The sequence below is a fragment of the Heptranchias perlo genome, chromosome 25, assembly GCF_035084215.1.
Source record: "Heptranchias perlo isolate sHepPer1 chromosome 25, sHepPer1.hap1, whole genome shotgun sequence".
Classification (NCBI taxonomy): domain Eukaryota; kingdom Metazoa; phylum Chordata; class Chondrichthyes; order Hexanchiformes; family Hexanchidae; genus Heptranchias; species Heptranchias perlo.
Genome location: NC_090349.1, coordinates 37,448,600 through 37,463,510, shown reverse-complemented (window position 1 = coordinate 37,463,510; position 14,911 = coordinate 37,448,600). Strand labels below are relative to the sequence as shown.

The 14,911-nt window shown below is 44.8% G+C and overlaps 1 protein-coding gene across 1 annotated transcript in view; it reads right to left on the bottom strand.

Moving 5' to 3' along the window:
• Positions 1-14,911, bottom strand: part of myo1ha (myosin IHa) — a 54,575-nt gene that overhangs the window by 17,260 nt on the left and 22,404 nt on the right. The window contains exons 12-18 of the mRNA XM_068006331.1: positions 14,429-14,509; positions 12,052-12,143; positions 10,227-10,321; positions 9,784-9,830; positions 8,572-8,652; positions 5,886-5,991; positions 5,444-5,561 (exon numbers count right to left, since the gene is read on the bottom strand). Coding sequence (XP_067862432.1) covers positions 5,444-5,561; positions 5,886-5,991; positions 8,572-8,652; positions 9,784-9,830; positions 10,227-10,321; positions 12,052-12,143; positions 14,429-14,509 — 620 coding nt within the window. The remainder of the gene's footprint in view (positions 1-5,443; positions 5,562-5,885; positions 5,992-8,571; positions 8,653-9,783; positions 9,831-10,226; positions 10,322-12,051; positions 12,144-14,428; positions 14,510-14,911) is intronic.

Below are 14,911 nucleotides of genomic sequence, written 5' to 3'. Positions count from 1 at the left end.
GTACAGGATGTTAAGGACGGGTGTCCAGAATTTTTCCCCGTTTCCACTTGCATCCATCCTCCCCCTCCTCAGCATTTGGACGGTCTGATTATGAATTTGACCCAATCAGGGAAACAGACAAAGACCAAAGGAATTATCAGTTAGTTTATCACAATCTGAAGCTTTCCTTACAGGATCATTTAACACAGTGCTACCTACGAGCCACTTGCATCCCATTTCCCCTTCACCTGGTGCCCTCAGCAGATGTTCTGCTCCACCTGCCTCTGGATATCAGTTAATGGCCTACCCAGCTGTGAGATGATGCCAGATGTAGCATTCAGTGCTGTTCCATCTCCCTTTCCCATTCTTCAGTGAGAGAAAGCCATGGGAATACTGTTAGGAGGTAAGGCTATCCCAGAATCCATTGAGGAAGTGAAAGGACTCTATTAAAACTATAGGACCTATAGCTGCAATGGAACTGTTGGCCCTATATTTCCCGCTATGGGTAAGTATCTAGCATCTGCCCACAGTGACCTGATTAAAATCAGGAGCCCATCCTGTGGAGATTTGCGGGGCACAACCCATATTCCATTCCTCTGTGTCGTGTTGGACCATTATAGAGAGTGGCCCTTGAGCAAGATACTACTTGGGGTAGCTTCTCTGATGCCTGAGTTAATCGAGAAGTGTGTGGCTGGGTCATCCAGAGGTCATCCAAGGTTCTGGTCTGTGCTGAGGTAGTCCTAGCAGAGCACGGGATCAGCGATAAAAGGAAGAGAGAGAGAGAGGTCGGACGGCAGGAGAGAGGTGAAAAAATAAATAAAGTGATGTCAGCACAAGGGAAGGAGCTGATTGGTGAGTAGCTGGTGAGTTTTTTCTTCTGGTGAGAGTTTTTTTTAAGTCTTTAAGTTTATTTTTGTTAAGTTTAGTTAATAATATAATAAATAGAGACATGGCAGAGCACCTTAGTCCCGTCGAATGCACATCCCGTGCCATGTGGGAACTCCAGGACCTTCCCATGTCCTCGTCAACCGCGTGTGCAGGAAGTGTCGTCAGCTGGGGGAGCTCGAGCTCCGGATTTCGGAGCTTGAACAACAGCTGGTGTCACTACAGTGCCTCCGTGAGGCTGAGAGCTACCTGAATAGCACATTTCAGGAGGTGGTCACCCCACAGCTTAAGAGAGTGCAGGCAGAGAGGGAATTGGTAACCGCCAGACAGACAAGGAGGACCAGGCATGTAGTGTAGGAGTCCCCTGAAGGCATCTCGCTCTCTCACGATACTGGTGAGGCAGAGGGTTCCCCTGAGGAACGCAGCCAGAGTCAAGTCCACGGCACCAAGGGTGGCTCAGCTCTACAGGGGGGGAGGAGAAAGGTCAGGAGAGCGATAGTGATAGGGGATTCTATAGTTAGGGGGACAGACAGGCGTTTCTGCAACCGCAGACGTGATTCCAGGATGGCATGTTGCCTCCCTGGTGTCAGGGTCCAGGATGTCACTGAGTGGCTGCAGAATATTCTGGAGGGGGAGGGTGAACAGCCAGAGGTCCTGGTCCATATTGGTACCAACGACATAGGTAGAAAGAGGGATGAGGTCCTGCAGGCAGATTTTAAGGAGTTAGGAAAGAGATTAAGAAGCAGGAACTCAAATGTAGCAATCTCCTGGTGCCACGGACTAGCGAGTATAGAAATAGGAGGAAAAAGCAGATGAATGTGTGGTTGGAGAGATGGTGCAAGAGGGAGGGCTTTAGATTCCTGGGGCATTGGGACCAGTTCTGGGGGAGGTGGGACCTGTACAGGCCGGACAGGTTGCACCTCAACGGAGCTGGGACCAATGTCCTTGCGGGGAGGTTCGCTGGTGCTGTTGGGGGTGGTGGGGGGGTTAAATTAATTTGGCAGAGGGATGGGCACCAGGATGTAGCATTGGAAAGGAGAAACAAGAGGCACAAAGGATTGAGAGAGAAAGATAGCACTAGAATAAGCAATAGTACGGTGGTAGATGGGACCAGACTAAGAGAGAGTACAAGAATGTGTGTAAATGCACAAAGTGTGTTAAATAAGGTTGGTGAGCTGCAGGCGCAATTAGCCACATGGATAACGGAGACCTGGCTCAAAAAAGGGCAGGATTGGATACTAAATATTCCTGGATACAAGGTGTTCAGGAAAGATAGGGAAGGAAAGAAAGAAGGGGGGTGGTGGCAGTATTGATTAAGGAGAATATTGCAGTGCTGGAAAGAAAGGATGACCTGGAGGGGTCAAGGACAGAATCTATTTGGATAGAATTAAAAAACAATAGAGGTGCCATTACACTACTGGGTGTATTCTATAGGCCACCAATTAGTCGGAAGGAGATAGAGGAGCAAATTTGTAGGGAAATTACAGAGAGATGCAAAAGCTATAGAGTAGTGACAATGGGGGACTTCATCTATCCTAATATAGAGTGGATAGTAATAACATAAGGGGCAAAGAGGGGGAGGAATTTTTGAAGTGTGTTCAGGAGAACTTTCTTGACCAGTACGTTTCTGGCCCAATGAGGAAGGAGGCATTGCTGGATTTGGTTCTGGGGAATGAGGCGGGCCAAATGGACCAAGTATCAGTGGGGGAGCATTTAGGGAACAGCGATCATAGTATCATAAGGTTCAGAATAGCTATGGAAAAGGACATGGCCACTCTAAAGTAAAAATACTCAACTGGAGGAGGGCCAATTTCAGTGCGATGAGAACAGATCTGGCCCGGGTAAATTGGAATCAAAGATTGGCAGGCAAAACTGTAATTGAACTATGGGCAGCCTTTAAGGAGGAGATAGTTCGGGTACAGTCTAGGTACATTCCCACGAGGGAGAAAGGTAAGGCAACTAAAGCCAGAGCTCCCTGGATGACAAAATAGGTAGAGAGTAAGATGATGCAGAAAAAAGGAGCGCATGACAGAGGTCAGATTGATAACACAAGTGAAATCCAGGCTGAATATAGAAAGTTCAGAGGGGAAGTGAAAAAGGAAATAAGAGGGGCAAAGAGAGAGTATGAGAATAGACTGGCAGCCAACATAAAAGGGAATCCAAAAGTCTTCTATAGACAGTAAATGGGTAGTAGGAGGAGGGGTGGGGCTGATTAGGGACCAAAAAGGAGATCTACTCATGGAGGCAGAGGGCATGGCCGAGGTACTAAATGAGTAATTTGCATCTGTCTTTACTAAGGAAGAAGATGCTGCCAGAGTCTCAGCAAAGGAATATATAGTTGAGATATTGGATTGGCTTAAAATTGATAAAGAGGAGGTACTAGTAAGGCTCGCTGTACTTAAAGTAGAAAAGTCACCCGGTCCAGATGGGAAGCATCTAGGGAGGAAGGGTGGAAATTGCGGAGGTACTGACCACAATCTTCCAAACATCCTTAGATACGGGGGTGGTGCCAGAGGACTGGAGAATTGCAAATGTTACACCCTTGTTCAAAAAAGGGTGTAAGGATAAACCCAGCATCTACAGGCCAGTCAGTTTAATTGTTGGGGAAACTTTTAGAAATGATAATCCGGGACAAAATTAGCAGTCACTTGGACAAGTCTGGATTGATTAGGGAAAGCCAGCATGGGTTTGTTAAAGGCAAATTATGTTTAACTAACTTCATAGAGTTTTTTGATGAGGAAACAGAGAGGGTCGATGAGCTCAATGCGGTTGATATGGTGTATATGGACTTTCAAAAGGCATTTGATAAAGTGCCGCAAAATGGGCTTGTCATCAAGATTGAAGCTCATGGAATAAAAGAGGCAGTAGCAGCATGGATACAGAATTGGCTAATTAAAGGAAGCAGAGAGTAGTGGTGAACGGCTGTTTTTCGGACTGGAGGGAGGTGTACAGTGGTATTCCTTAGGGGTCGGTACTGGGACCGCTGCTTTTCTTGATATATATTAATGACTTGGACTTGGTTGTACAGGGCACAATTTTAAAATTTGCAGATGACACAAAACTTGGAAGGGTAGTAAACAATGAAGAGGATAGTGATAGACTTCAAGAGGATATCGACAGGCTGGTGGAATGGGCGGACAAGTGGCAGATGAAATTTATCGCAGAAACATGCGAAGTGATATATTTCGGTTAGAAAAATAAGGAGAGGCAATATAAACTAAAGGGCACATTTCTAAAAGGGGTACAGGAACAGAGAGATCTGGGGGTATATGGGCACAAATCATTGAAAGTGGTCGGGCAGGATGAGAAAGTGGTTAAAAAAGCAGACGAGATCCTGGGCTTTATAAATAGAGGCAGAGTACAAAAGCAAGGAAGTCATGATGAACCTTTATAAAACACTGGTTCAGCCACCACTGGAGTATGTGTCCAGTTCTGGATACCGCACATTAGGAAAGATGTGAAGGCCTTAGCGAGGGTGCAGAAGAGATTTACTAGATTGATTCCAGGGATGAGGGACTTTAGTTACGTGGATAGACTGGAGAAGCTGGGGTTGTTCTCCTTGGAACAGAGAAGGTTGAGAGGAGATTTGAAAGAAGTATTCAAAATCATGAACAGATTTAAGGTGATTGGCAAAAGAACCAAAGGTGACATGAGAAAAAGCTTTTTTACACAGCGAGTGGTTGGGATCTGGAATGAGCTGCCAGATGGGATGGTGGAGGCAGATTCAATCATGGCTTTCAAAAGGGAACTGTATAAGTACATGAAAGGAAAAAAATTGCAGGGCTACGGGGACAGGGCGGGGGGTGGGACTAGCTGGATTGCTCGTGCATAGAGCCAGCACGGACTCGATGGGCCAAATGGCCTCCTTCTGCACTGTAACCGTTCTATGATTCCAGTCTGATTCTTGGGCCAATCAGAGTTATCTTATTTCAGGCAAGGGTGGCAATTGGGATACTAATTTTGGCCTCAGTGTCCTTGGGGAAAAAAAACGGGGATAATTAGCAAGGGTTCCCACTCCTGATGTGATAGGGTGGAAAGTGAGTGCGTGCAGACACGGAGTGAGGACAAGATCGGGCTCAGCCGTGACGGCACTTCCAAAGTTTGACTACCTGCCGACACTCACTGTTTAGGCTCAGAGAGGAAGAATAGCCAATTGGGTGAAGTACTGGAGGGTGACTCGCCATCATGGAACCAAACCCTCACAACAGGAGGAGAGACTCTCAGCGAGAAAAATATCCGTGTTTGTTCCATTCAAGTGGCCTGATATTGGAAGATAAAGCTTCTTTAGTCCTTAAAGGGGCAATTCAACATCCTTATTCATCTGGCTTATTCATTTAAGGTAATCGGTAAAAGAACCAAAGGGGAGATGAGGAGAATTTATTTTTTTTGCACAGCGAGCTGTTATGATCTGGAATTCATTGCCTGAAAGCATCAATGGAAACAGATTCAATAGTAACTTTCAAAAGGGAATTGGATAAATACTTGGAAAGGAAAAATCTGCAGGGCTCTGGGGAGAGAGCAGCTCTTTCAAAGATGGGCTGAATGGCTTCCTTCTATGCTGTATAATTCTACGATTTACCTTTTTAAGAACGCATCAAACTTTCTGCGGTAAGCAAAACCCGCTCGTCTCACACGCAGGTGCTCCATGAGGCCCAAATACTTCACCTGATGTCTCACTAGCATGTCATCAAACCTGCCTGCACAGGGAGAGAGAAAGATGGGGGGAAGTGAGAGAAGAAGATGAAAATCATTTGGTCAGTAACTAGTGCCTGAACTTACAAAATAAATTCTAACCTTTGTAATTGAATGGTGGGCCGGTTTAGTGATTCAGTATTATCTCTGTATCTTGTTACTAAAATAGCATGCTGTCATGTGCTGATGAAGGTGAGGGATATTAGCACTGGGAAATGGAACACTTTTCCATTTTAGGCAGCGTCAAGCATTCCCAAGTCAGGTACGGCTCAGTCTTGATGCAATATTCTACAATATTCAACAATTTTGATCCAAAGTCCAAGGCTTACCTGGCTGCTTGGCATCATTTGGTTTGATACACCTGACGTACGAAGGCTCCTTTGACATCAGGATGTCAATCAGACCCATCAAGCTGTACTTGAACTGGGTGGCCACCTATTTCAGGAGAAACAATTGCAGGAATGAGCAGCAGATCAGAGCCCGAGGCTTGATCTGATACAAATGAGTTAAGAACATAAGAACATAAGAACATAAGAAATTGGAGCAGGAGTAGGCCAATCGGCCCCTCGAGCCTGCTCCGCCATTCAATAAGATCATGGCTGATCTGATCCCAACCACAAATCTAAAGAACACAAGAAGTCGGAGCAGGACCCGGCCACATAGCCCCTGGGCCCTCTCCGCCACCCACAGGGCATTGACCGATCCGAACTCAGCTTCATGTCCAATTTCCTGCCCGCTCCCCATAACCCCTAATTCCCTTTACTACTAGGAATTAGGCCAAATCTACAATGAGATTTAGAGCACATGTTGTTTGCAATAATATGCACAGAATAAATTGTGTGCAATTATTATTTTTAATTAAAGCCCTATGTATTTCCTTGTAGAGTTTTAATGACAAGCATCTAAAAAATGTAATTAAGTTGCAACAAGCCATGGCGAGCCTTAACCTGAATAGCAATTTCAGTCAAGATGACTGTTGGCAATAGGTCTGCATTATTTTGCAAGAATTCAAAATTACTCACAATTCCGTGGGTGGGTCAATTGATAGAAGCAGAATGTAACTGTTCCACCCAGACCAGAAGGCCTGCCTGATCTCAGACAGGGCGGCAGTAGAGGCACAACAATTGGTTCCTGGGTTAGGGAGGGGACTTCATCCAGGATTTGGTGGCTTACTGGGTAGCACTCTCACCTCTGAGTCAGAAGGTTGTGGGTTCAAATCCCACTCCAAACACTTGAGAACATAATCCAGGCTGACACGCCAGTGTAGTACTGAGGGAGTGCTGCGCTGTCGGAGGCGCTGTCTTTCTGATAAGATGTTAAACCAAAGCCCCATCTGTCCTCTCAGGTGGATGTAAAAGATCCCATGGCACTATTTGAAGAACAGCAGGGGAGTTCTTCCCCTGTGTCCTTACTAATATTTATCCCTCAACCAATATCACTAAAACAGATTATCTGGTCATTTATGGGATCTTGCTGTGTGCAAATTGGCTGTTGTGTTTCCTACATCACAATAGTGACTACACTTCAAATGTACTTCATTGGCTGTAAATCACTTTGGGACATCATGACGTTGTGAAAGGTGCTATATAAATGCAAGTCTTTGATTCTGATTACTATCTAGTGAGCCCTGCTGGAAATTCCATGTGTGTGGACATTGATTAGCTGTGATACACTCCCCCACCTCACGCAAAGTTATATTGTGTACCGACATTTACTGTCTTGGCTTACACATGAAGAATGGCCATAAAAAGACTGGGAGTCGGAGGCCTGAGGTGGTGGAGCAGAGGAGAGGGGGCGGCCCATAAAAAATCGGGAGTCGGAGCGCGAGCGTCAACGAGAGAGAAAAAAAAAACAATGTGACGTCAGCATAAGGGAAGGAGCTGGTGAGTGTTTTTTTTAAGTCTTTAGTTTATATTCAGTTAAGTTTTGTTAATAATCTAATAAATCGAGGCATGGCAGGGCACCTCATCCCCATGGAATGCACATTTTGTGCCATGTGGGAACTCCAGGACACTTCCCGTATCCTGGACGGCCATAGATGCAGGAAGTGTTGCTAGCTGGAGAAGCTCGAGCTCCGGGTTTTGGAGCTTGAACAACAGCTGGCATCACTGCAGTGCATCCGCGAGACTGAGAGCTACGTGGATAGCACCTTTCAGGAGATGGTCACCCCGCAGCCTAAGAGAGTGCAGGCAGAGAGGGAATGGGTAACCGCCAGACAGACAAGGAGGACCAGATAGGTAGTGAAGGAGTCCCCTGAGGGCATCTCGCTCTCTAACCGGTATTCTGTTCCGAATACTGGTGAGGGAGAGGGTTCCTCTGGGAAGTGCAGCCAGAACCAAAACCATAGCACCATGGGTGGCTCAGCTGTACAGGTGGGGAGGAGATAGGCCAAGAGAGCGATAGTGATAGGGGATTCTATAGTTAGGGGAGCAGACAGATGTTTCTGCGGCCGCAGATGTAATTTCAGGATGGTATGTTGCCTCCCTGGTGCCAAGGTCAAGAATGTCACTGAGGGGCTGAAGAACATTCTGAAGGGGGAGGGTGAACAGCCAGAGGTCGTGGTCCGTATTGGTACCAACGGCATAGGTAGAAAGAGGGATGAGGTCCTGCAGGCAGATTTTAAGGAGTTAGGAAAGAGATTAAGAAGCAGGACCTCAAAGGTAGTAATCTCCAGATAACTCCTGGTGCCACGCGCTAGTGAGCATAGAAATAGGAGGGTCGAACAGATAAATGCGTGGCTGGAGAGATGGTGAAGGAGAGAGGGCTTTAGATTCCTGGGGCATTGGGACCAGTTCTGGGGGAGGTGGGACCTGTACAGACTGGACGGGTTGCACCTCAATGGAGCTGCGTTCTGACACAACACCTTCAGGAGAGGAGCGGGAGTAAATTGGTCAAAAACAAAATGACTGGAAACAAACCATTACTGAGCAGGCCTATGCAAGGTGTGAACACAGGAATGTATTTACAGCCAATCATGATTTAAACAGACTGGGCAACAGCAAAATCAACTCTCACCGTCTCAGGTCTTTTCTTGGTATCCAGTTCAGTTGTGCTGAAACACTCTTTAACTATGAGGTTTGTAGAGCCACCTACCACCTGCAAAGAGACAGATACCTGTTGCACACTTATAGTTTGGTACAATGTCGATGGACATGTATGAGACGAGATCTGTTTGCATATGAAGTGACGAATTCAAATACTTTTGAAGGCAGGACACGCAGTGTTGCAGTGCTTTAGAGGTTCAATAGGCTACACATAAAATGGTAGGGTGCGGGTTTGCATTTTGTGATTCCCCTCATGCTGAGTTATTATACTGCCAATAGTTGAAGCAAGGTAACACTCCCACAAGGAGGGAGGGAGATTCAATGGGTCAGTCATCTGTCGTCTCTCCCTCCCTCCCCCCATCCATTCCAGTGCACCTCTTAGCAGATGGTCTAGTTTGAGGCGTAGAAGTAGATTGCCTGTAAAGGCTGAGGCCTAGGAACAGGTTACTTGGAGTAGACTGGTTGCATAAGCCAAAGCCTGGGAGTAGGTTCACTGCATAGGCTGATTGCCCCTGTCCCGTCACCCTCCCCCACTCTATCCCACCCCTAAGGAAGGTTGGTGCGTGGATTTTAAATCTGATAAAAATACCAAAGAAAATGGAATTTCTATAGTTCACCAAAAATTGGCTAAAGCATGGATATAAAAGATCCCACAGCACTATTCAAAGAGGAGGGAGAGCTTCTGGTGTCTTTCCTCGTACAATCTTCAAGCTTTTAAAACCCAAACTTGGTTTCACCTAATCACAATTTTCTGATTTACCTTGTTATTCCACTTACTCTTTTGCATCGCAGTGCTGTCCTGGCCCTTCACTTATTTCTCTCACTGTTCTTGAAGCCGGTAGGAGGTATTTTACATTTAAACATTTCTCCTCTTCACCAGAGAACTGCCCAGCTAACTAACCCTATGTGCCCACCAGCTCTACAGAGACCAACAAAGATTGGCATCCAATAGGTTTGTCTGATGCTGCCATCTCCTGGTTCGGATGTCTCCTGTATGTCATCATTCCAAAGACTATCATGGGGGGAGGGGGGGAGGAAAGCTCTTGCCATCTAACTGCTGGGTATCCCGAAGGTTGAAGGTTGGCCCCATAGAGTTTCTGTCATGGATGATTCCTTTTTGCATGGTGACACAGCCCCTTTAACGAAAAAACTGCTAGAAGTACTTTTCCTAAGCTGTGCTTACCTCTTTGAGATTTCTGTACAGGAGGTCATTGTTCTTATCTAGAAACCCTACGTGAAGGAAAAAAAAGTCATATCTTTTCAGAATACGAATAGGCACAAATTTTATGAACACAATTACTAATATTTAATGAAGAAAACTCCTCTGATATCATAAAGCTTCACAACGTCTGTGCTCTCAACAGAGTATGACTCTCCTGTCCAGTAACCACAGGACCTGCCAGCATGTGAAAATCCAGAGCTTTCAAACCCATTCTCACTCTTCAGATAGAATGATGTAGTTAAATCAATGAGAACCCATCATTAGTAGCCCTGAGCCAGTCCTTCTCAGGTAAATTAATGAACGGTGGTACCACAAGTTGTACACAGGGAAGGTTATCCCATCAGAGATGGTTGGGAACGGCCACCAATTGTGAGCTTGCATCCAGTCCATAGCTCCTGACTCACCTATAACATTGTAAGTGACCTCTCCCGCATAGTGTAGCAGCCTGAAGTCACCACGGCACATAGTTTTCCTTGTCTTCTGATCTGCCAACTTGTGTCTGTAAAGCACAATGGAGCAAAAATGACCTCAACTGGAAGGAGGCCTTTACAAACCCCTTCTAGAAGCCATTCTTCTGGTTAGATCCTCAAACACTGAAATTTTATTCAGGGTTAAAAAAAACGAATTGTCTAGAACTGAACATCTGCTTTCCCCTCCCTCCCCAAGAATAATTTTAGTTTTACTTCACCATACCCCTCCATTTTCTCCCCTCTTCTGAATTCATACAGTTCTTTGGTACCTCACCCATGTGTGATTCTAGACTTAGAGGGTCAGGAGGCTATCTGAATATAACGCATCAAAACTAAACCCAATCCTATGTCCAACTGATGTCCGCACACATTCACTTTCCAGAAGGGGCAACTAACAAGTAGCAGAAACCAAGCATTTTTCCAGGCCTAGGTACACCGAGTCCATTTGTTATTCTGTCCTAGCTGAGATCAGACAATTCAGCACAGACCAGGTACTGAACCCAGGCTTTTGTGACCTGTATGGCTCAGTAGCAGAACCAGTATATTTCTTTTGGTCAACTGGGTGTCTGACGGTCACGGAAACTCATCACTTACAGTCAAGAGTCTTCAAACCAAACCACTGAGAATAAGTGTAGCTAGAACAGTCCTTACTGAAGGAAAATAAACTATTTCTGTCTCTAAGGAGTGTGGAGATGCCATTCCTATCATTCATTTTTAATATGATTGAAATCAGAAGCCTGCTTGGGCATTTACAGAAAACAGTGCCAAGGGGCAAAAAAATACCAATTTCAGGGACAGATACAAGGAAGGAACACTGAACATCTAACAGTGGGGACGCAATGCCAATATTTGGGGACCTCTGACAATTGGTTGGTGGAGTGGGCCAGTGCCCTGGTCTTCTACCTGTGGGACCAGGCTTTGAATCCAACCCCAGACTGATGGAATGAAAGTCTTCTCTTCTATGGTTGTATGGGTCTAAGTGTTAGGAGTTTGAGGTGAAAACTTAGTTTTTATTGAGTGGAAATGCACATTCCAAAATTCACCACTTCATAGACAGTTTCGCTCAAAGGCATTAAAGGGATGACTGGTGTGGGAAATGAAACCATCATACTGATGTAAGCAAATCAGGTCCTCTTTCTAGGCTGGGCCTAAGAATAGAGGAAGCTTTACCTTGGATCTGGCTCTCGCCGTCCCTGGCCTGGGAAATCAAAACATGAGGAAGTGGAAATTGGGTAGCTCAAGTCTGGGACCTTGGCTCCAACCCTGCTCGTACTGATGAGATGAAAGTCTCCTCTGTCTGCTGGCTGTAAAAGATCCTAAGAGAAGAGTTTGGCCAGTCTCAGTCTAGTTCCTTGAGAGCTTGGATGCACAGCACCAAACTGCCCTGAGTTTTGCAATAATCAGCAATGTACAGGATGGCTTGTGTGGGAAGTGGACAAATGGACGCTGATGCTCTTGTGAGGTTGGGACTGAGGCAGGTTATTGTGCTAAACCTGGCCTGAGAGTGTTCAATCTTGACACTGGGGTACTCAAAATAAGATACTGTTTCATTCTCCAGGACTACACCTTGATGAGAACAAAATTCACAACAATAAAAACAGTAAGAAATTATTCAGTTCACCATTACCACCCCCTCCCCCCAGCTCATTGAGCCCGCTCCTTTTGCCCCCTCCCCCCAAATAAATGCTTTTATTTTAAAGTTGGAGTTTTTAGGGGGTTGACTAAAGCTGTGGTCTTACACGGCACCTCAGGTACCCACGTTAGGAAGTGAGGGTGAGCTCCCACTTTCTCCTCCAGCCTGTCCAGAAAAGTAAGATCTGTGGCTTCTCCAGGTCTCAGGCACTCTTCATCCTCATTGGGAAGGTAAAAAAAAACAGTCACTCAGATACCAGGACATTACATGGAAAAACCAAAACAAACATGCACCAAGTGGAGTAACCCAGAGAGGTTGAAGCATTGGTGGAGGGAAGAGAGAAAGAGAGGGGGTTACTGAATATTAAGTTCCATCATGACAACAGCGCGTAATATTATAGAGTCTTATAGCATAGAAGGAGGCCATTTGGCCCATCATGCCAGTGTTGGTTCTTTGAAAGAGCTATTCAATTAGTCCAACTCTCCTTCTCTTTCCCTGTGGTCCTGCAAATTTTTCCTTTTCAAGTATAGATCCAATGCCCTTTTGAAAGTTACTATTGAATCTGCTTCCACCACCCTTTCAGGCAGTGCATTCCAGATCATAACAACTTGCTGCGTAAAAAAAATTCTCCTCATCTCCCCTCTAGGACGTAGGTCAGGAGTAGGCCATTCAGCCCTTCGAGTTTGCATTCATTTAGATCATGGCTGATCTGTATCTCAACTACATTTATTCACCATGGTTCCATATCCCTTAATACCCAACCCTAACAAAAATCTGATTCTGACATTGGTTCTTTTGCCAATTACCTTAAATCTGTGTCCTCTGGTTACTGACCCTCCTGTCAGTAGAAACAATTTCTCCTTATTTACTCTATCAAAATCCTTCATCATTTTGAACACCTCTATTAAATCGCCTCTTAACCTTCTCTGCTCTAAAGAGAATAATCCCAGCTTCTCTAGCCTCTTCACATAACCAAAGACCCTCATTTCTTTTTATATTCATTCATGGGATGTGGGCATTGCTGGCGAGGCCAGTATTTATGGCCCATCCCTAATTACCCTTGAGAAGGTGGTAGTGAGCTGCCTTCCTGAACTGCTGCATAATGATGGAGGAAGGAATTACTAATGTTTGTCTTTTTATCTGCAGTAGCATATTTAATTATATTGTTGCAAAGTTTTGTAAGTTGTCTTGTAAGGGGTGATTCTGTGATTGTGTGTTCTTAACGGAGGGGTGGGGAAGGGGACTTGCTCACAGGGAACGTGGGTCAGAGACTTGGGGCTACACTGTTTTAACTGCCTAGGTGACCGAGTAGCTGCCTGAATTTAAAAGAAAAAACATTGAAGAAGAAAGAAAGAACTTGCATTTACTCAGCGCCTTAGCACATCCTCAGAATGTCCCAAAGTGCTTCACAATCAATGCATTACTTTTGAAGTACAATCACTGTTATTATTTAGGCAAACATTATATGAGGGGAAATCATACTGTCTGCGATATTAATCTGTGATTTTAATATACAAATGTGTATAAAATCTCGGTCCATTATTTTAACAGAAACATGAATCTGTTTAATGTGATATTGGGCCAGATTTTGCTGTAAAATAATGGTGAAGCTAACAGCACTCAACATTATTTATGCGCAAATTGGAGAGTAACGTCCAGTGAGCGGAGACGCATGGTTAATCTGGAAGCTGCTGTCCGAGATGCACTGCTCCTCCAAAAGCTGCTTGAAAATGGTATCTCGCCGAATGACTCCTCGTTCAAATGTATTGAACAATGTGAAGTTCCTGTACTTACCTCATAGATACGCACTAAACTTGCCAAAAATCTTAGGGCTTGTCCATTCTAGTGTAAGTACTCTTTTAATGACGCGATAAGTCTTAATTACTGCCAAACATCTCTGGCACTGAAAATTAACTTTTACAAGTTTGGAGTCTCATTCCTTCAGCTTTTAATTATTGTTGGAGATTTAAGAGAAAAAATTAAATTAAAAAATGTTGTTTTTAACTTTTTCTCTCTGTCTCTTTTATCTCTATGTCTTAATCCAATCTTTCTTACCCTCTGTTTATTACGCTTTTTGTACCTAATTTGACATTGAATTCACTGTTCTAACATACACTTCCTGGTTCAGACCCTGCGCTGCTCATTAGCGATACTTCAGATTGGTTAGGGAGATACACAGCTGCTTGCCTTGTTCACACAGGTCCCAGATGCCCTGTAAAGGACACAGCGTCGTTTGGATCTCTAACTTACAGCAACTTGCTGTGTAATAGCTCATAGAATGTTGATGGGCTAGTACAAGTCTAACGAATGGTCCTTCGCCACTCACAGCAAAATCTGGCCCAATATTGCCATTAAAATGCCAAAGGAAGATATAAGCTCCTTCCAACTTCCATTACCCCTCACAGGTAGGAGGTGGCTTTGAATGGGATACGGGGAATGTCTACAATGAAAGGTGGTGACTTATTTATAATAAAATGATACAGAGAAAGCCTCGTTTACTTACCAGGATGGAGATAATTCCTTTGTGTTTTTGCTCCACAAGCTCACAGATGATCTTGTTGTTGAAATATTGGATTGGCTCCCACTGCAGGCACAAAAATGAATGATATCAGATGGAGACACTTACACGGAGATACCTGCAGAACGATAAGGTATATATTGTGTCAGTGTGGCAGCGAGGCACATTGATGCTCCCTTGTGACATGCCATGGAATAGTATTCAGGTTATGCCATGATTCAGGTTCATCCGTAGCATTCCTTTTATGGAGTTTCCCGTCTCAGGGACAGGCATTAAGCAGAGGTACAACTCAGGGAGGGACATGATATCTGATGGTGAAAAATTCTGGACCACCCCATGTCATTCTTAAATTAAGTTAAAAAAAGAAACGGGGGAAAAAAAGTTAATAATAGGAAATACAGGATGGGGCAGATTACAACAGTGGTAAAAATGGTGGCTGACAATAGCTGCCACATGCCCACAGTGTTC